The sequence below is a fragment of the Manis pentadactyla genome, chromosome 2 (assembly GCF_030020395.1).
Source record: "Manis pentadactyla isolate mManPen7 chromosome 2, mManPen7.hap1, whole genome shotgun sequence".
NCBI lineage: Eukaryota > Metazoa > Chordata > Mammalia > Pholidota > Manidae > Manis > Manis pentadactyla.
In genome coordinates, this window is record NC_080020.1 from 82101124 (window position 1) to 82127488 (window position 26365).

General features: G+C 43.5%; 1 protein-coding gene across 5 annotated transcripts in view; it reads right to left on the minus strand.

The window, feature by feature from the left end:
- PDE8B (phosphodiesterase 8B) overlaps positions 1-26365 on the minus strand; it is a 265564-nt gene that overhangs the window by 7465 nt on the left and 231734 nt on the right. For all 5 annotated transcript variants that reach the window (XM_036914124.2, XM_036914122.2, XM_036914127.2 and 2 more), the window contains 7 exons: positions 16452-16494; positions 13000-13077; positions 10807-10883; positions 9204-9368; positions 7140-7185; positions 6588-6723; positions 5482-5680 (listed from right to left, as the gene is read on the minus strand). In XM_036914124.2, coding sequence (XP_036770019.1) covers positions 5482-5680; positions 6588-6723; positions 7140-7185; positions 9204-9368; positions 10807-10883; positions 13000-13077; positions 16452-16494 — 744 coding nt within the window. The remainder of the gene's footprint in view (positions 1-5481; positions 5681-6587; positions 6724-7139; positions 7186-9203; positions 9369-10806; positions 10884-12999; positions 13078-16451; positions 16495-26365) is intronic.

The window sequence follows — 26365 nt, forward strand, 5'->3', positions numbered from 1 at the left end:
GCAGAGGGAGCAGAAGATGGCCTGTGACACCAATATTACTTTGCCTATTTTTGAAAAGATTTTGAGGGAGTGGTTGTATATGGCACAGAAAAAGCCCTTCACAGAAGCATAAAAGTATTAGACCCAACCAGTAAAAGGGGCCCATGGACTAAGAAGAATTTTCCTGGGAAAACTGAGGCTAAGGGGGCTCTTGTGGTTAAGAACAAAATTCAGCTCTGGGCTAGCCAGTAGCAGAGGGAGGCCCTCTTCCAAAGCTCTCATAAGATCAACACAAACCAGAGCACGAGGGAATACAAATTTTTCTCAGCTCAGCTTTAGATGAAATTACCAAATGGGCTGCTGTTATACAAGAGACATTCTAGTGAATGAATGTATTCATTTGGCAATCATTTATTAGATGCCTACTGGGTACCTGCTGTCATGCACAGCTGGAGCTATAGTGACAAATTACACTGGCATGGCATTAATGGAGTTATCCACTAGGGAAGTAACATAAGTAAATACACAAATAGAAGTAACTTATTGTAAGATGGACGAAGAAGGAAAGTTCAGATCCTTGGAGAGTGTGACCAGGAAGCCTGGTTCAGTTTAGGACAGTGCTGTCCATTCAACTTTCTGTGATGATTAAAATGTTTATATCTGTGCTGTCCAATACAGTAATTCCATGTCACATGTCACTACTGGACACCTGAAATGTGACCAGTGCAACTAAGGAACTGAATTTTTTCATTGTAGTTGAATGTTAACAACCACATGTGGCTAATGGCTGTCTTATCTGCTGACAGCATCCAGAGGGTAGGCAGGAATGGCTTCTCTAAGGAAGTGATTTTTATTCAGAAGCCTGAGGATAAGCAGGAATTAGTCTGGCAAAAGGTGGCAAGGGGAAGAATTCTGGGCAGGGAGAATAGCCCATATGCTCCTCCAAAGTTGTTTATTGAGGAAACTTAAAAGAGCATCATTGTGGCTGAGGGGCGGTCAGTGAGGGAAAGGTAGTCCCCAAGATGAGGCTGGAGGGGTGTGCGTAAGTTTCCAGTTGCTCTCAAAGGCTGCGGGAGAAAAAAATGCAGAACTGCCTCTCAGACACTTGTGGGTAAGGGACAGTGAGTGTGAGGCTCAGCCCTAAACGCTGTCCCTGCCAGAAGGAAGCCATTTCCCTTTTCAGTCCTGACCTCCTGGAGCTGGTGGGCAATCCTGTGGTGGCCCAGGGCACACAAACAGGGCACCTGAGCAGGGACGGAGGTCGATGCTGTTCTCTGCTCTTCTCAGAGATTGCTTCTGGCATGCCCAGGGCAATCAAACATGGCTGGCCCCACTGCTGCTGGTCAGGAGAGGCTGTGGTAACCTGCAGGGGCAAGTCAGGACCCAAAGCTGCCCAATCTGGGCTCCACTCACTGATCCTACTTGTGCAGTGGGCACCCGTGGGCCCAAACTCTGGGCCTCCATTTAATGCTCCTGGAGTATGTTGATTGGAGTCTGGGGCCAATTTATTTTTAAATTCTTCAAATGAAATAGATTAAAGTAATGGCGTAGACATACAAGACATGCCTTTCCTTCCAGCATACACTGATTTAAACCTGTGTTTTACAGTAATGGACCATGTTCTCCCATTTTGGTGGGCACTAAGTCTAATACAGTGGCTGATAAGTGTGGAGAGAAGACTGGGCCTGCTGCCTAACAGATGGAGGAAGCATGGCCTTTCCTGCTGGAGGGAGGGAGGGACTTAGTGGAAGAAGCTTCCCCGCCAAACCTACAACAGGAGAAATTTCAAACCCCTGTAGGTTCTGCATAGTTTTTTCCCTTCTTTAACCAGCAGGAGTACATTTGGATCACACAGGCAGCCGATCGGCTAAAATGGACCCCATTCTACATCAGCCTTTCAAACTGTTCCCTCCTTAGGATATCCTCAACAGTCACCTATACCCAGAGATTAACAAAAGGATGTTAACTATCCTCACTTCTCTGCTTGCAGTGGTTCCTGGGGACCAGTAAGAGTAGGGAGAGGGCCTAAACCAATCTACAGATTCAATACAATGCATATCAAAATACCAACAGCATTCTTCAATGAACTGGAACAAATAGTTTTAAAATTCATATGGAACCACCAAAGACCCTGAATAGACAAAGCAATCCTGAGAAGGAAGAATAAAGCAGGGGGGATCTCACTTCCCAACTTCAAGCTCTACCACAAAGCCACAGTAATCAAGACAATTTGGTACTGGCACAAGAACAGACCCACAGACCAATGGAACAGAACAGAGAGTCCAGATATTAACACAAACATATATGGTCAATAAATATATGATAAAGGAGCCATGGACATACAATGGGGAAATGACAGCCTCTTCAACTGCTGGTGTTGGCCAAACTGGACAGCGACATGTAAGAGAATGAAATTTGATCATTGTCTAACCCCATACATAAAAGTAAATTTGAAATGGATCAAAGACCTGAATGTAAGTCAAGAAACCATAAAACTCTTAGAAAAAAACATAGGCAAAAATCTCTTGGACATAAACATGAGCGACTTCTTCATGAACATATCTTCCCAGGCAAGGGAAACAAAGGTAAAAATGAACAAGTGGGATTATATCAAGCTGAAAAGCTTCTGTACAGCAAAGGACACCATCAATAGAACAAAAAGGTATCCTACAGTATGGGAGAATATATTCATAAATGACAGATCCGATAAAGGGGATAAAGGGTTGACATCCAAAATATATAAAGAGCTCATGCACCTTAACAAACAAAAAGCAAATAATTCAATTAAAAATTGGTCAGAGGAGCTGAGCAGACTGTTCTCCAAAGAAGAAATTCAGATGGCCAATAGACATATGAAAAGATGCTCCACATCACTAGTCATCAGAGAAATGCAAATTAAAACCACAATGAGATATCACCTCACACCAGTAAGGATCACCACCATCCAAAAGACAACAACAAATGTTGGTGAGGTTGTGGAGAAAGGGGAACCCTCCTACACTGCTGGTGGGAATATAAATTAGTTCAACCATTGTGGAAAACAGTATGGAGGTTCCTCAAAAACTCAAAATAGAAATACCATTTGACCCAGGAATTCCACTCCTAGGAATTTACCCTAAGAATGCAGCAGCCCAGTTTGAAAAAGACAGATGCACCCCTACGTTTATCGCAGCACTATTCACAATAGCCAAGAAATTGAAGCAACTTAAGTGTCCATCAGTAGATGAATGGATAAAGAAGATGTGGTACATATGCACAGTGGAATATTATTCATCCATAAAAGAAAACAAATCCTACCATTCTCAACAACATGGATGGAGCTAGAGGGTATTATGTTCAGTGAACTAAGCCAGGCAGAGAAAGACAAGTATCAAATGATTTCACTCATCTGTGGAGTATAAGAACAAAGAAAAACTGAAGGAACAAAACAGCAGCAGACTCACAGAACCCAAGAATGGACTAACAGTTACCAAAGGGAAAGGGACTGGTGAGGATGTGTGGGAAGGGAGGGATGGGGGCAGGGAGGAAGGGGGCCTTACAATTAGCATGTATAATGAGGGGGGGCATGGGGAAGGCTGTGCAACACAGAGAAGACAAGTAGTAATTCTATAGTATCTTACTACGCTGATGGAGAGTGACTATAATGGGGTTTGTGGGGGGTCTTGGTGATGGGGGGAGTCTAGTAAACATAATGTTCCTCATGTAATTGTAGAGTAATGATACCAAAATAAAAAGTTAAATTAAAAAAAAAAGTAGGGAGAGGGGAGGTTTGTAACAAATTGAAGGGGAATGTCATCCTTATGGCTGGGCTGACGGTGTGGAGCAATGTTGGAGTGACACTTAAGAATGCTATTCTCATTGTAGAAATAAATTCAGGGTGACAGATGGCATGGTACTTGGGAAAAACACGTTTTCCTGACTCTTCATCACTGCCTCACATCTATGGGATGAGGCCTCAGGAGTAGATCCCACTTGAAGTGCTCATGGTGACTGACTAGTGATCTTGGGCTGCCGACTAAGCCTCTGAGCTCAGGAGCTCTTCCCACGCAATTATGCAAGGTTCCTTACAGTTTTAAATTTTCTGATTCTCTGTCAGGGGCTGCCAGAGTTAGAAAATGTCTTTGAGTTGTAAGCCTATTTTATCTAGTTTTAGACTTGTTTCTGTTGCTGATATTTGGGAAATCAATCAGACTGCAGTAGCAGAACTCACAATTTAAAGAAAAATTCTTAGGGGAGAGGGAGTAAGGGAAATAATAAAGGGACTAAGCTAATTTATCAAACATTTGGTCTGTATTTTTCTAGAGTGGTTCTGCTGAAGTGAGGGTCATCTCTAAGTCACAACGGCAGCAGCTGTGCACCACCTTTGTCTGGCACTAACACCCTGCGTGTGGCCCTCAAGTGGCAGGGTGTGACCTCTGCTGTGTAATATCTCACGCTGTGTGCAATGGAGGAATGTGAGGCTGGAGTAGGAATCGCAAAGTTTCTTAGCTCCTCAAAGAAGGGTGCTATAGAAACTTAGGCTGATATCACCTGTGATACCACCTTTTCTCAAAATAGAAGCCAAAAATCTTCAAAAGCATCTGTCTTGGGCCACATCCTTCACTTTCTTGCTGATAAAAGTGAATAACAGGATCAGCCTTTGGCAAAACTGAGGAGGAAACATTCCCACTCCCCATTTTGGTGCTACTTCTGCTACTTCTGCCTGTCCCACTACCACTTTTCTTAAGTACCCAAGCTCTTAAGACTAAAAGTGATCTAATGTCAGGCATTTGCACACTGATGTGAATTTCCATATAGCATCTTTACCAGGGGTATCTATATTCTAAGCTTCAGTTCTAATTGTAGCAAAGGAATTATAAATGTATTTCTTTTATTGTGCAAATGATGGTAGGGGGGAGATGGGATCTCTTGTCAGCTGTACATGGGGTCTATGTAAGGCTGCTCTACAAATCAGTACCTGTTTATGACAGTATTGACTTCAAAGTAAGACTAAGGGACGTGGAAACTCAGAATTATGCAGCAAGTCATTAATATACAGCTATATACATTCAAAACTACACAAAATACACAAATACGTTTATAAAGATCAAGAGAATGTTGAATGGCTCATTACTATCTGGATTGTAATATACCAGTGGCCAAATTGTGATCCTAAAACTTAACTTGTAGACCTAGTAACCATTTGCTATAATAATTAAGTTCTGTCCTCTAACACAGACCACAAAGGGCTCCTGGTAAACATCTGGAGAATGGGTTCGTGGATTAGCCAGGCATTAAAGGAGCTTCTATAGAGGCATAAATTGCTATTTTAGGCATTTGAGGGAGGGGAGAACTAGGAGAAAAGACTATTTCTTCACAGCACCAAAACAACCAGTCAATTTAGTAGCCCAAAATACTGTCAGATTGGTTGCAAAATAGCTGCTTGCCTAATACATTTTTAAAAATTGAGTTCTTGGATCTCCAAACTAGACAGGTAACTAGATTATGACAGCAAGATGCTACCTTCACTCTCTCCTTGCCAAGGAAGAAGGCCGTGGCATGCAGGACGTCAGCCGCGTGGGTGGAGTTATGGTAAGCATTGGACGGATGGTAGTTGGCTTCAATCACTTGGAGCCAGGCCCGAAGAGTAGCTTCAGAACAGTGTAAAAATTCACATACTCCAAACCGAGAAAAGACCTTTAAGCCCAGGTAAACCAGTGGCCTGGGAAACAGGAAAACAAACCTTGATTCATTGTATGCACTGGTCCAGACACTGCTTTCTTTGATGATACTGGGGAATGGAGGCATCTTTCTTCTGATGCTTGTTCCACACGCACGGGGGTGTAAAAATATCTCCTCACCAATGAGAAGGAGATAAAGCATCTCCTTCTCACCAGCCACTTCTCAACAGCTAGGTGCCTCACAGTCACCCCTAATGACTTCTAGATTGTCTCCAAGTCCTAGGCCCTTCAGTGGCTCTAACAACCAAGGAAGGTCTCCAACAGTCCTTCGCCGTCTCCCCTTACACATAAGCTCTGCGCTGCCGCGTGTCCCCTGAGGAGTTCACTGAAGCTAACCAAAGGAATGGCATGCAGCATCTCAGCAAAATGCTGTCCGTTAGAGTCCTGCTACTTACAGGTGAGAATCATTCATATCCTATAGACCAACACCCCTAGAAGAAATAGCTTCTTTATGTGATAGAAGAAGACTTGGAGTTTCCTAGTCTTTGCTCTGCATACAGGATGGATCAAAAGAGAAGTCTATAGTGCTGTCAAACTCACTTTCTCATGTGGGACTTTAACAAGTTTGGGGCTGAGAATACTTAGAACTCTGGGTTCACTGGCACAAAATAATGGCCTGGATGAATATGAAAAGGACATTCAGTATTTCCTCATCCCGAGTCATCACCAGGCTGCTCCTACATTTTACCCATTAATACTCTCTCCAAAAAGAAGCTCCCTCACAAGCCACAGTCTCTCTGATAGTTTGACACTCCTCCAGCACCGCGTGGAAGCTAGAACCTGGCAGGTCCCTTTGTGGCAAGAACACATCTCCCTTAGTTTCCAGATGTGAAGCTTTTGAGCGTGGCCATCAGACCTCCCCTGCCTGACACCAGAGAAGCCACATACCTTTTATGTGTAACAGCTTCCAATTCAAAGATGTTGAACTCCCAACTTTCCTCGTTATCAAGTAATTGAGCAATACAAGGGGGGACATCGTTGATGGTTATTGGCATTGTAAGGTGACTGTGACTCTGGTGCACATCTGAGCAAAAAGATGGGGTGGTGGAGGCTGGTTACTTGTGGAATCTTGAGTGCCCTTAAGCATTTATTATCATCTGCATGGCTGCTACTAGGAAGTCTTAAACTTCTAAGAGTAAAGAGATTTTCACCTTAGGGTTCTTCTCTTACATTATTAAACTTCAAGACCTCCAAATAAAAATTAATTCAGTTTAACTGTTTAAATGTATAGAGGTTTTCAATTCTTATTCTGACAGTGCTCAGAGAAGTAATTTTAATTGGGAGAACTGGTTTCAAATGTAGACCACAGAAATGCTTAAAACTCCAGTGAGACCAGCAGGGAGTAGAAAGCAAGGCTCCCCCGACAGAGTGATCATGATGGCGAGGAAGGCACAGGCCGGAGACCGGCCATCAGTGACACGGGGGTAGGCGACCACTTACTCTTAGTGAACACATACTCATTTCCTGACAACCTTCTCAAGCCATCCTGGAATAAAGAAAGATGCTATTAGAAACATGCTTTATATGCTGGTACCATTATTCTCTCATCCACTTCATTAGCTAAAGAGATTTGAATCCTGACTAGCCCAGTTAATCTGGAACTCCAAGTTGAAGTTCAAAATTAAATCAGAACAGTCACTGCAAGACAGCAGGTCCTCTCCCTTACATGGCTACCAGCCCCCAGAGACGCAGAATCGAGAAGAAAGCGATGACTGTGTCAGGTTTCAACCTGAGCTGTGGGTTGGCCTGTGTTTTAAGGCGTCTTCCTCTTCTAGTATTCGGAGGCCACAGGAGTGAAATCATAGGAGTGGTCTTGCCTTGGGTGCATGTTATTTTGAAGGGACCTCACTTACAACTGCATAGGGACTGTGCTATTTTTATGTTCTAGATTTACAAAATGGAGAGCTAAAGTCATGAGCCACATTTTGAGGATGACAATGTAAAGCCTTGAAAAGGTTGGGCCAATTTTTGACTAATATCCTAATTTTATTTTATGTTTTTTAAATTGAGCATTGTATTTAGCCTTTAAAAGAAAAGTTTTTGGATTAGAGGTGTCTGGAGGGACAGCAAAAGGGAGCAAACAGAATTCCAATATTCTGCCACTTACTAGGCTCCTGAACTAGTGCCCAGATGTTCCTGCATCACAAGTGCCTCCCTTCTACCTTTGGGCCTTGAGGACCTAATTACTTAGGCCTTGGCTTAGGAGTCACTTGTCATTGCTAATTTGTCACCCTTGGAAAGTGAATGTTAAGATTTAGAGTACTAGTGAAGAGCTCCCCTGAAGTCACACTGAGGATCTTTAGGCCACGAGCTTAATTTTTAAAACTAGAAAAACAAAGTAACAAGGACCAGAGCTGCCGTGCCCCTAAGGCAGACCTCACAGGGCCTCCTGTTTTACCTTTGCCTTTCCTTCTCCTCTTGCCTATGGCTACATGAAAACAGGTGGACTTCTGCACTGGCCCGTCACAGCATCAGCTGGAGAGGAACCCGAGACCATATGGCGGCCAGGGAAGCGGGCAGGTAACATGGTCCAAGAACCAGAACTGTCTGCCGCAGCTCTGCAGGGTGGCCTTCCTGGTGCGCCCGAGCTGCAGTCTCCACAGCAGAGGTCTACACTGCCCTGGGTGGGGCGACCAAGCCCAGCCCAGGGGCAGGAAAGGAACAGGCGCCTGCTCTGCTTGCAAGCTCATCGAGGGTCTGTGGCAGGGCAAGGAGAGAAGGCACCAGGCAGCCTGTCCACCCTCGGCACTTGGTGGCAAGGCTAGTCCAAAAGCTCCAAAGTAAAACTCACATGACTGACTTTTTCTCCCAAAGAATTCTTTCAGCTTCGGTCCCTGATAAGGATTACAAATGAATAATTTGAAGGGTCTTTTTCTTCCCTTGCTGACAAATGGTGGTTACAGCCAAACCAGCACAGCAGAACACTAGAACAGGATGAGCATCTAGAAATGAGCTGCCCTGGGTGGCAGTGTTGGGGCGCTGGCAGGGTGGCCTCTCCTCCCCCCGCGGAGTCAGGACAGCTCCTCTCTGCTTTTAGCTGATCATATGGGAACTTCCTTGTAAGCTTTTATTGAAAGAAAGGATTTTACAGCTAAGATTTTAGCAACTAGTGCTGAGGTCTTAAGTATAAATCCTTTCATTAAAGATAGAGACTGAGGCCCAAGGAAACCTGGCCATAACCCTCAATCCAATACCGTTCCAGGTTACAAAGAAGAAGTAAACACACCTAGTGGGCCCTCAGCCAACTGCCTGGTGCCCCTCACTGTAACATGAATCCTGAAGATGTGGTCTTCAGTTTGGTGGAATGAGCAATGCAGGAATTACTTGAGTGAAACCCACATATCATACAGTGTTGACGCAGGTGCTTCCGGCCATGCTAGTGTTAGGGCCCACGCAACAGGCTTCTGCAGCTGCAGGCAGCAGCTTCTACGTGACACATCGTGTGTATGCCAGAGCCACCTAATGTCATCTCCCCTGCGTTTCTGGTCTTTCCTCATTACTCACAGTCATCAAGCCTCCGACGAGATCACTGGTGTGAGGATCTTCATCTCTGGTACCCAGCTGTGGGGAGTATAATTCTGTGGTCCGTAAAATTTCTAGAACTCTGTCCAAGGCTTCTGCTACTGTGACGGGGCTGTTTTCTTGGGCTGCATTGATTATATTTATAACCTAGGGAAGTCAAGAGAGAAAGAATACGTTTGAGGATATTAGGTTTCTACTTCCCAAAGGTCTTGCAGATCAAGGAACCCAGAAGAAATCAGACAACAATCATGTTGCTCACAGTGGCTGGGGCTTTCACAGAGCAGTCACTCCCTTCTTAATGAAGTCTGCTTTTCATCCCACCCTCTCCTGGGGTTTCTTTGACCTCAGGGAGTCCACTTCCTCGGGCTCCTTTGCTGATTCTTCTCTAGTAGCTCTCTGCTACAGGCTGGAGGTCCTCAGAGTTTGGGGCCTCTCACTCTGCAGACTTTCCAGAGATGAGCTACTTCCAGGGCTTTGGACAGATTTGGTCCTTACGCCTAGTACCCTCACATTGACATCCCAGCCCTAACCTTTTTTGGCCTTCAGCCTTGTATATTCAGTTGCCTTTCTGACGTACCTATCGGACTATCTTGCTTACATGTCCAAAACTGAACTCCTGATACTGCTGTCCTCTCCCCAAAGCAAGCAAGTAAACAAACATAATGAAAAATGACACAGACAAGAGCTGTGCTCCTTCTCTGGTTCCTCCATGGCAGTAAAAACACCACTTGTACCCATCCTGGGCTCAAACCAAACACCTGGGAGGCCCTGGTTGGCAGGGCACCTTCCCTCATTTCTTGCCTCTCCCTGACAATATAATTCATCACTAAGTCAAATGGATTCTATGCCTGAACATTCTGTGGTCTATTCATTTCTCTCCATTTCCAAGCTATAATTCCAGTACAGCCAACACCATGTCTTGCCTGGAATTCTGGAAAAGCCCCCTAACTGGCCTCTTCTCTTTCCCTCTTGCCATCTTCTGTCTGTTCCCTGCACGGCAACTAGGTGTTCTTTTCATTAAACATACTTGATCACGTTACTCCCCTCTTTAAACTTTTAGTGGCTTCCATTGCACGTAAACGAAAACATGAACTTCTTACGGCCCAAAAGGCCGGAATGACTGAGCCTGCCCAACTCCGTGTCACCGCCCTCCCCTCTGCTCTCTGGGCTTCGGCCACCCTGACTTGCTTCCAGGTCTGCAAATGCTCGAGTCCCCCTTTCCTGCTTCAGCGCTTCGCCCCTTGCTGTGCCTGCTGCCCAGACCCCCTTCCCTGCTCTTCCCCTGACATCTCTGCCTGCTTCAGGCCGTCCTCACTTCCACATCACTTCCTCCACAGAGAGACCCTCCCTGATCACCCATCTCACACAACCTGAATGGGGCTCTAATCTATTTTCTCTCAAAGAACCCTACCATTTTCCTTAACAGCAGTCACTGTAATTTATCACTACATATTTATTTATGTGTGTTTCACATCTGTTTCTTCCACTAGGCTGCAAACTCAGTGTCAGTATATGTCATTCCTCACTTTATCCCCGGAACATAGCCCAGCGCTGGGTGACCCTGACCGCAGAAGCTGCAGCCCACCTTTGTGATGGGGGCCTCGATGGTCATGGAGTGGATCCTGGCTGTGGACGGACAGCGACGATTCTGCAGGCTCGGTGCTGGGGAAAGTCAAGAGAGTTCTGTCTGGTTTGATGGTTCGGCTTGGCTGAGTGCAGCAACAGGGCCCTTCACCAGCTGCGAGCATGGTTCTCGCAGGACTGCTGTCACCCGAACCCCGTTAAGCAATGAATTCACTCATCTCTTAATCCTAGAAGGCTCAGGGCTCAGCTACCACTTGCCAGAGTCCAGAAAGGGCGGTCTGGCCTGGAACTCGGACGGCAGGAAGGCTTTCTGAGTCCCAGGGCCACAAGGGGAATTTCAATGTTGATGGGACCCTGAGTCCCCACCCCATCAGCCTCATGATCCCCCAGAACTCTCCTTCCCACGGGTCACTAAAGCCCAAAATGGTAGTTCCAGCACTTTCACTCCTCGGCTGTCGGCCTTGTATCCGGATGGAGGCCCAGTCCACGGTTAGGGTGGTGGCAGGGGAGTGAGCCCACGCAGCGTGAACACCACTTCCCTGCCTCTCTGGGTTCTCACCACCCAGAACCCATGGTGGTCCCAGCTTTAATCTGTAGAAACTTTCATTTTAACATAATTTTACTTTTTTGAGAAGCACTACTCTCAGCAGCATTCTGCGAGGCAGGCAGGAGGGACCGGACCCACGTGTACGGATGGGGTCACTAATGGAGCCGGTACTGGCGGAGCCCGTCTGCCCCGCTGCGGCCAGAGCCGCCGCCGCAGAGCCCTCCACGCTCGCCAGCCTCTGCCTCCCCCACGCTCTGGGGAGAGGGTGCGCCCATCTCAAACTCTGGAAATGAATTCTTTATCCATCATCCTTCCCATCTAAAATGTTCTACCTACATTCTCAATCCATCTGAACTATTTCTTCTTTACTTCCTTTCTTTACATTCTTGGTTCCCATCCCTGGCGTGCCCTGTGATGCAGCCAGCTTCCACTATGAGGTATCCGCCTACGTCTGGGGTCTTCAGTCCGTGCCAGGTCAGCCACTTCCCTCTCACTCAGTTTCCGCTGTGACCTGAAGGATTACAAAGTCCTCCCCTTGCCTTCCTACATATCCTCTTAAGTTCCACCCCACTTCTTTCTATCATAGTCACTAACCATGGCCCATCCTTAAGTCCCTAGGATCTGTCCTCCCATTTGCCAATTAAAAACTAAAAGAATAAGTGAAGTCCATTAGTCTGTTCTCAGCTTTTAAGCTCTCTCCTCTCCGCAGCACCTGACACTGCGGGCCGTCTCTTTTTATTTGCCGCTGTCTTGCTCTTGGTTCACTGCTCTTAGTGGCCCTGTACCCACATGCTCATCCCCAGCTCTCCTGTCCTCTTTGGTGGTCCTGTTCCTCCTCCTCCCATCTCACTGAAGGTGTACCTTCCAGCCTTCGATCTAGACTCTCTGGTCTTTCATTACACTCCCTCACACGTACCCCCTTCCTCTGTTCACAGCTTCATCCGTCACCTCTCAGACTCCCAGATCTACATCTCCAGCCTTGAGTACCAGTCATGCATTTTAGCTTCCTTAGCATCTCCAATAAATGAAAACTCATCTCCTCCTCAACCCATACACAGAGCCTTTCCTAGTTCTGTCAATATTCCTCTTATCTTCCCAGACACCTAGGAATGAAATTTCAGAATCATCTTTGACTTCCCCATCTTCCTGTAAATCCAATTGTTACTTAGGTCTGATTGACTGAATTCAAAACGTGTTTTGCTAAATTCTGCTTTGCAGAACAGGAACACTTTCCAAAATTCTGTCTCACAGTTTCTAACATTTTATTAAGGGAAAGTAAGGATGTGTAACAGGTATACTGAAAACTGGGTTTGCATTGGGAATGGGAGGCCTGGACTCTGGCCCCCTCTACCATTCGCCCCTGTGGGTGATGCTGCGCTTGAAACTCTGAGCTGCCCCAGCAGTTCTGTGGCCCGACACTCTCTAGGCTATCAAGGAACAAGCCTGGAATCATTTCAAAGAGAAGACAAAGACTATAAGAAGTAGAGAACAAAAAGGCCTAAACGATTTCAGCCTATGGGGAAAAAGCCAGTTTACTTGAAATTCTACTCCTTGGGGTTTTGTATATATGCTGACAAATTCTTTAATATATTCCTCTGTCATTTTCTACACTTTAAAAAGGTCAAGGAAATCTGAAAAACTTCTTACCATCACTGCTTCGAGACGATATTGATTTCACATCAATGGATTCTTTCCTCCTGTTCTTGTACCTGCATGAATGAGGCTCTAAGGATTTCAGATTAGTAATTGAGAGTGATTAGTTTTCAGCTTATTCACAGGTGAAGCATAGACACATTTTTCTCCATCGCCAAAGAAAAGTTAACTTTTTAAGCACTGTAAAATACTTTCATAAGTATTTTATGGAAATAGTAAACCACTTTCTCTTCAAATCACTAACACACAGAATTATCAGTCATAGTAGCTGAAGAATGATGTCTGTGTGTGTGTGTGCACGCATGTGTGTGACAGTGCATCACGTCATGGTAATGGGGCTTATTATCAACCACTATTTAGTCCCATTAATAAGATATCTTTTTGAAAATCAACATTACAATTTGGGAAATTTTTCTGGGTTCACAGGGCTATTTGGGGAAATAAAATATGAGTGAAATCCATAGGTGTTGCATTTATGTATTTATTTGAGAAACTAATCTGGGCCAATTTTAGGCCCCTCTGAGAAGTCAGACCTCTAGATGGTCTTCTTGGTTCTGTGGGTATTATTTTATCAAGTGATGTACACTGCTAATCTCAGGAAGGAAGAAAATAAAAAGCAGTTTTGTAATTCCAACAATTTCCAACAATACCTCTCACCTTGTCCCCGTTTTCTGAGGGAAAAACACTGAACTCTACATAAGTCTTTGCAGACTTTGAGTTTAACACTCAGAATGTGCTGTCACATTAATGCAAGATCTAAGCAAACAGTGCGTGCCACAGTGAGGACCAAGGGGTAAAAATGCCAAGGAAGCAGAGTTGGCTTCAGAAACATGTTTTTTTTCAGGGGGTTTGCTTCTTGCAGGAGTAACACATGATCAAGGAGAGAAATTTAACTGTAACACAGAATTGCTCCTAATTGTGCTAAGACAGGAGACAGACAGGCAGATTCCAGCAGGGAAAATGCATTTGCCAGACACCAATGAATGATCATACTCCAAGAAAGAAACAAAGGTGTGATAAATGCTTTCTCAAAAATTGTCTCAATATACTGAAAAAGATAACAAGAGAACACAGTAGTTAAGAGAACCAGAGCCAAATCACCAAAATTCCAGTCTCCACTATGCATTTTAGTATCTGTGCAACCTTGGGAACCCACTTCTCTGTGCCTCAGGATCCGCACCTGTAAAGTCGGGACAGCTAAAACATCTTGTTTGTGGGCTGCTGTGAGATGCGAATGAGTTAATCCATGGATAGCACCTAGAACGGTGCCTGCTTAGTACGCATGTAGCCCACGCTGGCTACTGACACCTGCTCACCCACACTGACACCTTTTTAAGGCATACATGGGATCATGTCATAATATTGTTCCACTTTCTGTTTTCACCTCATAATATGTCTTACTTTTCTAGGTCACCTTTTTAACCATTTACTTTAGAGTTCTAACATATCTGATCAATTAAAAAAAGGTTAAATAACTAAACCTGACCTATATGTATACAGCATGAAGTCAAAGACAGAATTATCATAGAGTTAATCTGAATCCCAGAGACACAGAGTCTTAAATGATCTAACTTGAAGTATTTTCCTTTGCCTAATTTCATCTTTCAGACTCTGCCTTAATAATTTTCTAGGCCTTGGATATGAGTTTCAGTATTTCTTTATAAAGACACCTATAGGTAATGGCACTTTAAGTGATATTAAGATCACATGGTGTCTCAAACCTGAGAACTGGTAGTGGTCACTCACGAGGTGTTTGTTGTTAGTCTGTTCAGAGACTTCATGATCATATCTGTTCTCAACATCTGTTTACTAGATAATACATTGAATTTATTAAAGACTTAAAATTAAATTCAAGATTGAGGAACACAAGAATTCCTCAAAATAGTTTCTAAATAAAACTACAATAAGGAAGAGGTTAGTCTCACAGTTGTAGCCCAGGCTGGTTGAATTATAAATCATTTATTATAAATTATTCAAAGATGGGTAATGTTCACTCTTCCTGATTTAATTTCAGTTGAAATTAAGGGCATCGATAGCAACAGAGATGATTAAAAGTTTGGAGAAATTCTTCAATGAAGGTCATTTAAATCAAAGGATTCATTATTCATTCTCTCAACAGCTGCTTGTGGAATGATTTAAAAAACAGGAAAGAAGGATAAAGGAGATTTAAATAGTTATACTCAGTAGTAAAAAGGGATACAGTGTCACCAATTAAAAAAAAATAGCTATGACTTACTGAGGACCTACTATGCACCGTTATGCTTTAATATTTCCTTAGAATGTAGTAATTATCTTATTTGATCATTACAACAATTATAAAAGATACATAGTATGGTCTCTATTTTATAGATGAGGAAATTTAAACTTGGAGAGATTATGTAGGTAGCTCAGGTCAAAGAGCTAGTAACTGGTGGAGCCAGAGCTTCTCAAGAAGGGAAGGTTTCAATTTATCAATGTTCTGTTAGTATTTATTGCAAGGCAATGGTGGGCACCATAAGAGACAGGAAAATGCTTGCTACAGTTTTTGGCACCCATAACCTCATAAGTTAGTTAAAATAATACTCTTGCTGGTAGTGTTATAAAAAATAAAAACATCTGAGAAAGGTGGAGTTGGGGGTAGGGTTGGCAGGAGGATACCCAACAGTTAAATGCCTACATATCATATACATTTTCTGCTTGAATTCTCGTAACAATGAGATGGGTATTGTTAATTCATTTTACAAATGAAGAAACTGAAGCTCAAATGAAACCTTTCTGGCTTTGCCTAAAATATGGCCCATACTAGAATCAAGAAGAGGAACTAAATAATTAGCCCAGGGTCTGACTTTATGCTTTAGTGGCTGGGAAAGCCACAAACCAGAGAGAATATGTTGTGTGTGTGCAGTAACTAGAACTTTAAATCTTTGGTAGCAGGCTGATTTTTCCCTCTAAGGATCAGATGTAGAAGTCACCAGGTACAGCCAGCTCATTTTATGGCTGAGGAAACCAAGCGTCAGTCAGAGTCGTGGCCAGCATGTGAGATGAGGGAATGGGGTGCTGCAGTGGCGACTTGGTGCTCTGGTCTTCCAGGCCAAGACCCACCCACACCGCCACTGCTGTGGAGAATGGGAAGGCTGCCTCAGGCTCTGACAGCAGTGTGTCTCCCCCGGACTTCCAGGCCACTCTATTTTGGGTGTATCTGCTCTACATGGTCTCCAGCACCCAAAATAAAAACAAGATGGGGAAGGCGTTCAGTAGAAAATGTTGCCACGAATGAAGGTTCCAAACTTTTCAAGGGATTCTACTTTTACTGTGGCTCTTCAACCTTCCGATCTCAGCACTCAGAATTTAGCAATCCAAGTTCTGGGGTGCTGATTATCAAATCTAGATTTTTTTCGGTGTGATTTATAGACTTGAATCCACAAATGCCACCTAAATGTGTAAGAGTGAAGTTGACGTATTCTCACCTGTCTGAGAATTGTCTCCTGAATCGCGATGAAACTTGTGAATCTAAAATTGTTCAAAAGTTTGGTAAAAAAGGAAGAGATTTTAAATATGGTATTAGCTACATTTCCAGGCAAACAATTTCATTAAAAATCCCCGAATACTTTAAGAAAGCAAGAAGTTGCATAGATAATATAAACAGAGGAAAGATGTGCACTGGTGGTAATATAGCAAATGCACTATTACATTCAGACCCTTACAGAATGACTGAGCCCGACAGCAGGAAGAGGCCCAGGGGCTGTACTTCCTAAGAGGACACCTAAATCTCCAGACAGCTGTCCTCATTCTGACAGTCCACAGAAATGTGGAGACACAAAAAGCTATAACAACGTTTAAGATTTTTATAAGGTTAATATATAACCTATTTATATTTAAGACGTTATAAAATTCTTCTGTAACATAATCTAAATTTAAGCCTAGGACTTATAAAACCTTCCTAAAAACCTCTCCAAATGCTCTGCAAATTATAAACAATTTATAGAATATTTCTTCACAATGAGATCTGAACTTTAGATGCAGTTTAGCACCTAGCTCTTTCTCATTATTTTTGTGAGCTAATGCTCAATAAGAATCTGTCAAATGATGAAGTCATTAACACTAGAAATCATAAATATGCCTTCTTCGGGGTTCTGCACTTTTTTGTGTTTATAACGGACTAAAACACTGCTAGTTTGGTGTACCTAGCTCTATCACATTTATGATCGTTCTGCTTTGCTGCTAAATCCACCTACTTCCAGTTACTCAGCACATCAAACATTTGTAGTCATTCAATGAACGGGGGTCAGTTATGCTGAGAAACAAGAACAGGTGAGTGTGTAGGACTGTGTGTGAAGGAAGGTTAGGATGGCTTAGCAGCATGCAACAGCCAGAAGTTCCTATGTATCAGATACAGGTAAAATGGTCCAGCTTGACTGAACCACTGAAAAATAATCATGTAAAATTGAAGTATTAAAATTAGGGTTTTCTATGAATTATTTGAACAGTTCATTCCACGTAACTAAAGAAACAATTACATGGCTAGCCTGCTTGAGTTCTTGGTCTTACTGTGCCCAAGGGCTGTGACTCATTTATCCCACAATTACGAGGCCTTTTTATTTCTTCTGTGAACAACTATCTAATGTTTTTCCTCTGCAAAGACCATTTGCTACAAAGCTGCGAGCGCAGTGTGCATCTCTGATGCCACACCGAGTCGGCACTTTTGCCTTGCACATTCTTTTCTCAATCAGCTTTGGTTCAAAACAAGTGATTTTTAAATACCTAGCTTTGCCCTCTGAATCACAGTACATCTGTCCTGTGACCAGAGTCCTGTGGCTCCCAGGTTACACACAAAATCCCTTTCTTGTCTTCTGTTAGCCCTCACAGGCTGGCCCATGGCACTGTGGTGCTCCCGGGAGGGTCAAGGGCTTTGTGTTCTGTCTGGGGGGAACCAGATGAAGCCCAAGGTACAAGAGGCACAACCCACCTGGCTTTGGGATGAAAATATGCCCCGGCCCCTCGAGAAGAGGGATGAGGGGACAGAGGCACCAGGCATTGGCTGGGGTGGTTCTGGTCTGTCTTTCCCCACATGCCTTTGGCCCTTTCTGAGCAGAACACGCCACGTGCTCTCCAGCCCCGCAGCCCCTGAATCTACTTCTCTGCCCTGACCCACAGCACTGGCAGTACCCCTCTGCCCACTGTCACGGGCTTCCAAGGCAGGCTTGGCAGGGCTGTGTCAGCGTCTGCTGCCTGGGATCCACTTCCTGATTCTCTGTGGCAAGAGCAGCACCTGAGGGCCTTTACCCTGGTCCCCCAGCACCTAGGGACCTTTCACCCAGCACCCCCAGCACCTGGGGACCTTTCACCTGGCACCCCAGCACCTGGGGACCTTTCACCCGGCACCCCCAGCAGAGCTAGGTCTTATCAGTGTGTGTCTACAGACTGTGTGCCTCTTCTGAATACCCTCTTTACAGCTAAGGAGCCACTTAGATGAAAATTTATTAGACTTCAAATTTTCTCCTTGGATGTCTGAACCCACCAGTCATTTATAACTTGGTAAGAATGATTCCACTAAAACCATTTCCTTACAATGTTCAGTCAAGCACTTTGAGGAAATAAACCGGGAATGAGTGGCCCTGTCATCTGGCCGGCAGCCAGGGGGGCTCAGGGGCCCGGGCACCTGCAGGGGTGGGGCAGAGGAGAGAGGGCCCGGCCATGTGCTGGCGGCTTTACATTCACAGCCCAGTCATCACACCACCCTCGGCAGAGGAAGAGGGCTGTGCCAGGTAAGGGACTCGCCAGAGCCTCCCAGCTAGTGCGGCAAAGCCTGATTTCTCAGCTTCCTCTGGCCCTAAAGCCACATCTTCTTTGTCACATTGCTCTCTAGAGTGAGGCCCCAGGAGGGAAGGCCCAGGCTTGTTAAACAGGTCTGAGGACATTAGACCCTGGGTCTGTGCAGGACATCTGTTTGAAACATAATTTTCTTTGAAATTTTGGGGAAAGTTTAAGTAAGAGGGTTTATGTGAGAGATTTTATCACATGCATGCTAAAGCAAGGAAATTATAATTCAATGTCCCTCGTGTCAGCCAATCCCTCCAGAGTGTAGTTTTTTTGTTTTTTCTTTTGTAAAAGAAAGCTTCAAGGGTAGACTGTGTCCGCATGCAGTAATGACTGGGAATTTTTATACTTTGTGTCCCGGGGAACCCACAGGCTTTAGTGCCAAGCTTCTGCAGTGCGCATGCTGCTGGCCTTGGCCTGTGTCTCTCTTGCCAGAGCTCAAAGCTGGGATTTTTTAGCAAGTCCTTGGAAGCTCACAGCTTGTTTTGGGGAGAAAAAATTTATGTCAAACTTTTAATTACAATACCATAGGTTCCCACAAATGTTACTCTCCTTGTGCTCAATGCTTTGTTTACAAGCACCTGATCATGCTTGGCTGTTTAAAAAGCACTACAAATTCTGTATGTATGTGATGATTTAAGGGACATTTTATTATTTTATTCTTAAAGAATAATCATTTAAAAATTAAATTTTCTCTACCCATCCAACAGAATGTCTAAAACTAAAATGAAATTTTGTCAAGAATATAAAACTGGAGCTGTCACACACTGCTGGAGGCAGGGTGAAACTGGACAACCACTATGAAAAAATGTCTGGTGGTTTCTTAGACCATTAAACTTGCACCTACCCCATGACCCAGCTCCCCAACATTCAGTTCCACTCCTGAGTATTCACCCAAGAGAAACGAAAGCATATATTCATAGAAAGACTTGTCTAAGAATGTTTAAAGGAGCCCCAAATGAGAAAACTTCCCAGAAGTTCATCCACAAGGAAACACAATGGTAGGTGGATGCAATGCAATACTGTTAAGCAATAAAAAGGAAAAAGGAAAAAATTACTGATACATACAACATGGATAAACCTCACAGCATTACAATGAGTAAAAGAAGCCAAACACAAAATAATAGACCCTGTATGAAGCCCTAGAACAGATGACACTAATGTATGGTCAAATAACTCAGAGCAGTGGGGCCTCAGTTGGAAAGGATAGAAGTGGAAGCAGGGATAACTGAGAAAAGGCAGGAGGGAACTTTTGGGAGGGTAACGCCTGGCATCTTGATCAGGTCTGGGTTACAGAGGTATATGCATTTGTCAAAACTCAAGGAATGCTATACTTAAGATTTGTGCATTTCACTATATGCAGCTTTTTATTTAAAAAAAGAGAAAAACCTGAAAACAAATATTAAACTCTAGTTAATAACGTGCATGCTAAAGTACCAAGGGGTGAAATGTCCTGATGTTTGCAACTTAAGTTTAAAATCTACCAAAGGTGAACTGATGGATGAATTGAGGGGTATATAGAACAGACATACAGGTAAACAAACTGTTGATTATAGAACCTAGGTGGTGGGTTTGTGCATGTTTACTTACAGTTCTTCTAACTCTTCTTTATATTTGAAAACTTTTATAATAAAATGTTGGGAAAACTATATGTGCAACTGAGAATTTAGATTGATGGCTAAAAATTGGAAGTTTGAAATAGAATTTCAAAATCTGTGAAAATAAACAAGTTGAAGGAAATTGAGAACAGCCTGAAATTGAGTGAGGTGAGTGACATGTCATGGTCCCCAGGACTTTCTGCCAGAAAGCCTGGCCACAAAGATGATGTTCTTCCACAAGCCATAGTTGGGGAGTTGCTCACAGCAGCTGGTCAGTCTTAGCAGTGTAAGGCTTACCTTGGTAACTATTTAATACATTGATTTCAATCATTTTATTGATTGATTTTATAAGTTATACAGTATAAATAAATTCTGATATCTTATGGAAGAAAAACTCCAAGAAATAACAATGAAAACACCCCTCCTAATATATGGTAAAATCAACCTTTCTTTTTAAATGAAAAATCATGAGACTTTTTTAGCAATTAAAATGAGTCAAGGCCAGGATCATTATGGTAACAAGAAAGCAAATACGTACAACATACCTCCTTCAACACGTATTTCAGAACCACCGTAGAACAGTTAATAGCATTTGGCAGAAAAATCTGAGTCTGCTTTTGTCATTACTGATGACAAAGACGTAAGAGACCTCAGTCACAGTTAAAATCACCAGATATCCTTGCAGGTGGGTCTGGGGGGGTCATCATTGATTTTCCTTTTCTCTCATTCCCATTTCTAGTCCATCATCAAATCCTGTAAAATCGCCTTTCTACATACCTCTGGGGACCACCCACTTCACGTCTCCATTGCCAGAGCGCAGGCTACCATCAGCCCTCATCTGAACCCAGCAATACCCCCTGGCCCAGCCTATTCTCAACTCTTCAGCTGGTGTAATCTTGCAAAACTGTACATTTAATCCTGTCAGTCCTCTCCTAAAACTTGCCATTGGTCTTAGGATCAGCCCCATATGACAGCCTGGCTATGAGGCTCTGCGGTGCAGCCTGGCGCCTGCCACTCTGTTGGGGACTGTCAGCTTGCAGGCCACACTGGCCTCCTTTCTATCCCTTTAATTTTCCCATGCTCTCTACTACCTCAGGGCCTTTGCACATGTGGCTCCTCTGCCCAGGCAGCTTCCCAATACACTCTCTTCCCCTGTCCTATTTGTCCTCCAGATCTTAGTGAAGAGGTGATTTCCCCAGGGAAACCCTGCCAGGTGCATCCTGTGCATCCCAGTCCTCATGAGGGCAAGTCTTTCTGTTGTGTTCTCAAAGGACCTTTCCTTTATTGCATTTATTAGACTTTGTAATTCTGTACTTATTTGATTGTTCTCTTTCCAAAATATAACTTCCATTTAAGCAGGGGTTGTGCCTCATTTGATCACCTTTGTGTACTGAGTGCTAACATGGTACCTGGCACATTGGAGCTCAATAAATATGAGTCCATAGGAGACTGAGATTAGTCAGGTTCTTTACCTTATACTTGCAATGAAAATGCTGTGATTAATGATTTGGCCAACATACTGGTCTTCGTTGAATAATGATGTCTCTAAAGCCATTAATTTCCAATGTATCACAGTAAAACACTGATAAGGAATTTTTTCATAAAATGTGTTTTTGAAAATAAACAAGTATTGTATTGACTAAAAATTACATCCATGTGTTCTGATAGTGCCAAATCTATGAGAGGCAAAAGAGCTGGTCTGATGGTAACAGATAAAGGCTTTGGAATAATACCTGAATGCATCCTCTTACCTGAACCTGTTCCCCTCACCTGACAGAGTCTTTGTATGCTTCTCAGTATATTCAATGGAACACTACAAATGGTAGATATTATTTAAAAACCAAAGATTGTTCATATCCATACACACATCTGTAATAAAATGGGGAGTGAATTTGAAGTATTTCTTGATTATATAGAAGTGCTGGCTGGCTTTGCTTGAGGACACTTCTGATCAAAGTTTTCAAACTCAGGCTTTATATTGTCTGGTTGTTTCTGTGTCTCCCCCACCCCAAATATTATGAAAAGGGGTAAAAACCTGGTTAAGATGAAGAAAAGCCCTGTCCTCTTAAATCAGTGTGGTTTACAAAGTTGATGTATTGTGCAATCATTTTTTTAGAGATTAAACATTCTTGATCAACAACTTCACAACAAAACTGAATGCCTTCGAGTAATGACAAGATCTGTGAAGAAGTGGCATTTGAATGCTGAGTGACAGAGTCCATAGCCAGAGCTGAGTCACTGGAGACCCTTCATTTACATGTGATGAAAACGACAGTGTGAGTGGTAGAATACAGAATTTCTTGGATTATCTTTCATTACTGAAAATTCTTTGTATTTACTCCAACGGTAAAACTATCTGATGCACAGATCAAAGACCTTTCCTGTCTGCTCTCTTTTAAAAAACCACTTGAAGGTACTTCTCAAAACTCCCACTCAAACAGCAAACAAACCTCAAATGTTTCCCAAACACTGGGGAAAAAAAACACCTCCTTCATGCCTTCTCCTCAATGATTACCTTCACACACCTCCTAAAACCACGGGCAAGCTGGTGCCACTATTTTCATGTATTCTGAGTCAGGGTTCTTGAAATACTGCAGCACCAAGATAGAGGAGAAACTGCATGGACGCATATCTTGGTATTTGGTACCAAATCTCTTCAAGTAATTTTATGGGTCTAACAGAGTCAACACAACATCATCTCTCCCCTTTTATCTTGATGGTGATTTAAAATGTTACTTATATCAAAGCAACATGCATCGGTTTGATATAAATCAAAATGTGTATGAATTTTTAAGATTACACAAGATTAAAAAGAAAAATCCTGAGCTGTTGTTTTGGGTAATTTGCTGTATGCCCAACAAGCATAGATACATATATATATACATATGTATGTATATATATATATATATCCTTCACTGTTAAATAGTCTCTTGGAAAAATTTAAGCACTCCTGTCCTGTGCAATGCCAGATCCAGCAGGTTGGTCAAAATCTCTCTTACCTCAGTGTTAGTGCCCACTGACCCCTATATTCAACATGCATTTGCAAGAGCCTTCACAGACAAGTACTCTGATTATGAAGCCCAGTGATAATCATTTTTGTATTCTTTTCTCATGGAAAAATACTTAACACAAGCTACCATTCAGTCTTAAATGTTTTATTTTTTTCCTTTGTCCAGTTTCTCTTTTAATGAGCTTCAGATAACTACAATGTAAGCACCACTTTGCTTCATGCCTAGCAAACACTGAATTTTCTAATGTGGAAATATGATAGTGGTTCTAATACTTCAGCATGAATCAGAATCACCTGAAGGCCTTGTTAAAACAGGTCTCTGGGCCCCACCCCCAGAGTTTCTGACTCATTAGGTCTGAGCCAGGCCTATAATTTGGACCTTTAATGAGTTCCCAGATGAGGCCGAAGCTGCAGGTCTGGGGATCCGCTGAAATTCCGGAGTCCTCCCTACTCAGAGTACCGGCAACATTGGCAACGCCTGGGAGCTTGTTAAAATGGCCAACCGTCAGGAGGGGATTCTGGGAAGGTCACCATGATCTCCTCCCACGTACACACCAAGGCAGCGGCTACACGTAAGACAGCTCACTCTGACAACACCCGAAGACTGCAGGACAGACCTTCCACAGCTGACATCAAAGAGAAGGATATACTGAGAAGGGTCAGAGGGGCAGAGCTGTGATCAGGATCCAAACCTTTCCCCGGACCAGCCCATGAGCAGGAGCGAAAGGAGTGCAGAGGGGTGAGGGGATGAAGTCCCACGCCCGGCACACCTGGTCTTGGGGGTCTTCCCTGTCACTAAGACGAGCTCCCATAATGTCTGCTTTTGAAAATCAGCAGGGCTTAACTCCAGGTGCCCTGGAAAATCAGCAGGGCTTAATCTAGGAGAGCTGTCTTCACTCCGGTGGTGTTGGTGTGTCTGAGGCCCAACACAGAAACGGTAGTTTGCAAAGTGCCTCAGTTATACATAAAAGAGATTTATTGATTAACTTTGGAACGCATGCTGGAGAGGTGGGGATCTGCAGGAGCTTTCTCGGGAAGTGGAAGTGCGGGCAGGTGCCATTTTTCTTGCCATCCTTCAGCCGAGCTGGCTGGATGCTTGCAGGAGCCAGTTCTACACTCTTCACCTACTGTTCCAGATCCACTTGCCCTGCCCCCAGTGTTGCCTGCTGATTCGGTCCTCCCAACCCACCTTCCTCAGCTGGCAGGCAACTCCTACAGACTGACTGCCATGCTGAGGAGGGGAGAGGTTAGCCCCACCCATGAGCACACATGCAGCTGTCCGGTTGGCCATGGCTGGCCCCACCCCCCTCAGTACCAGCAGGGGCTACAGCTGAGCCTTTTTGCCACACTGGGAGTGAAACTTGCAAACCAGTGCAACCACAGAAGACACACCAGTCATTGCGAACATCTAGGCTAAGGACTGGTCTTGCCCAACAGCCCACTGGCAGCAGTGGAAAAAGAGCTGCAAAGGGAGCGTGCAGCCCACATAGGGGACATGCCTGGAGAACCTGGTTCTAGTGAACTTCTGGGCACCACAGGATGCCTGTTACACAAGGCCACTGCTTTCAAGAACAGGGGGCATAACTGGCCTCCTTAACACACAGGAACAAGCATGGAAAGTGAATGTGGGGAAGTTGGGGTTCCTATGGCCAGGATCCTCACTGAACTTAAACCACTTGATGATGTAACTGGCCTGTTGATAGGCTATTATTGTGCTATATGGAGAGCTTGGCCCAGTGCTCTGGGTGGAGGCAGAGACACTAGTGCTCGACCTACCACTGGGAAAACAAGCTGGGTAATAAACCCTTTCACCCCAAAGAACGTTTTGTTGTCAATTTCTTTGGTCACATTGAATCCACAGTGAACTTGCCAGGGGCTGAAACCCATTGGCAAGAGAGTGAAACAAAATGAGGAGGCAGAGGAATATATTCCAAATGAAAGAATGAATGAGAACACCAGAAAAACTGCTAAAACAAACGGAGATAAGCGATCTACCTACCTGACAAAGAGTTCAAAGTAATGGTCATATACAAAGATACCCACTGGATGGAATAGAAGGGTGGATGAACTCCGAGAACTTCAACAAAGAGAGAAAATATCAAAAAGAACCAGTCAGATATGAAGAAAACAATAACGGAATAAAAAATATACTACAAGGAATCAAGAGCAGATTAGAGGATGCATAAAATAGATCAGTGATCTGGAAGACAGGGTATGGAAAGCAACCAAGCTGACTAGCAGAAAGAAAAAATTATAAAAAAAAGAGAAGATGTTAAGAGATCTCTGCGACAACTACAAGGGGAACAACATTCACATAATAGGGGTACCAGAAGGACAGTAGAAAAAGGAAAAACAGAAAGCTTATTTGAAGAAATAATGGTGCAAGACTTCCTTAATATGGGGAGGGAAACAGACATGCAAGTCCAGAAAGCACAGAGAGCCCCAAACAAGATGAACCCAAGGAGGTCAACACTAAGACACATCATAGCTAAAATGGCAAATATTAAAGATAAAGAGAGAATCTTAAAGGCAGAAAGGGAATGGCAACTAGTCACACAGAGGAAACCCCAAAAGGCTCTCAGTTGGTATTTTGGAAGAAACTTGACAAGCCAGAGGCAGAGTCATGATATATCAGAAGTGCTGACTACAAAAAACCTACAACTGAGAATACACTACCTGGCACGATTGTCATTCAGAACTGAAGGAATGATGAACAACTTCCAAAATAAACATCAGTTAAAGGAGTTCATCACCACTAAACATGTAAAAACAAACATACAGAGCAATCACTTATAAAGCTGGTATGACGTTCAAAAGACCTAAATAGTAAAATCAACTATACACACAAAAATTAGTCAGGGAATACACAAAAAGATGTAAATTACATCGTAACATGTGGTAGGAATAATAACAAAGTAGTGCTTTTAGGAGGTGTTCAAACTTAAGCAACCATTAA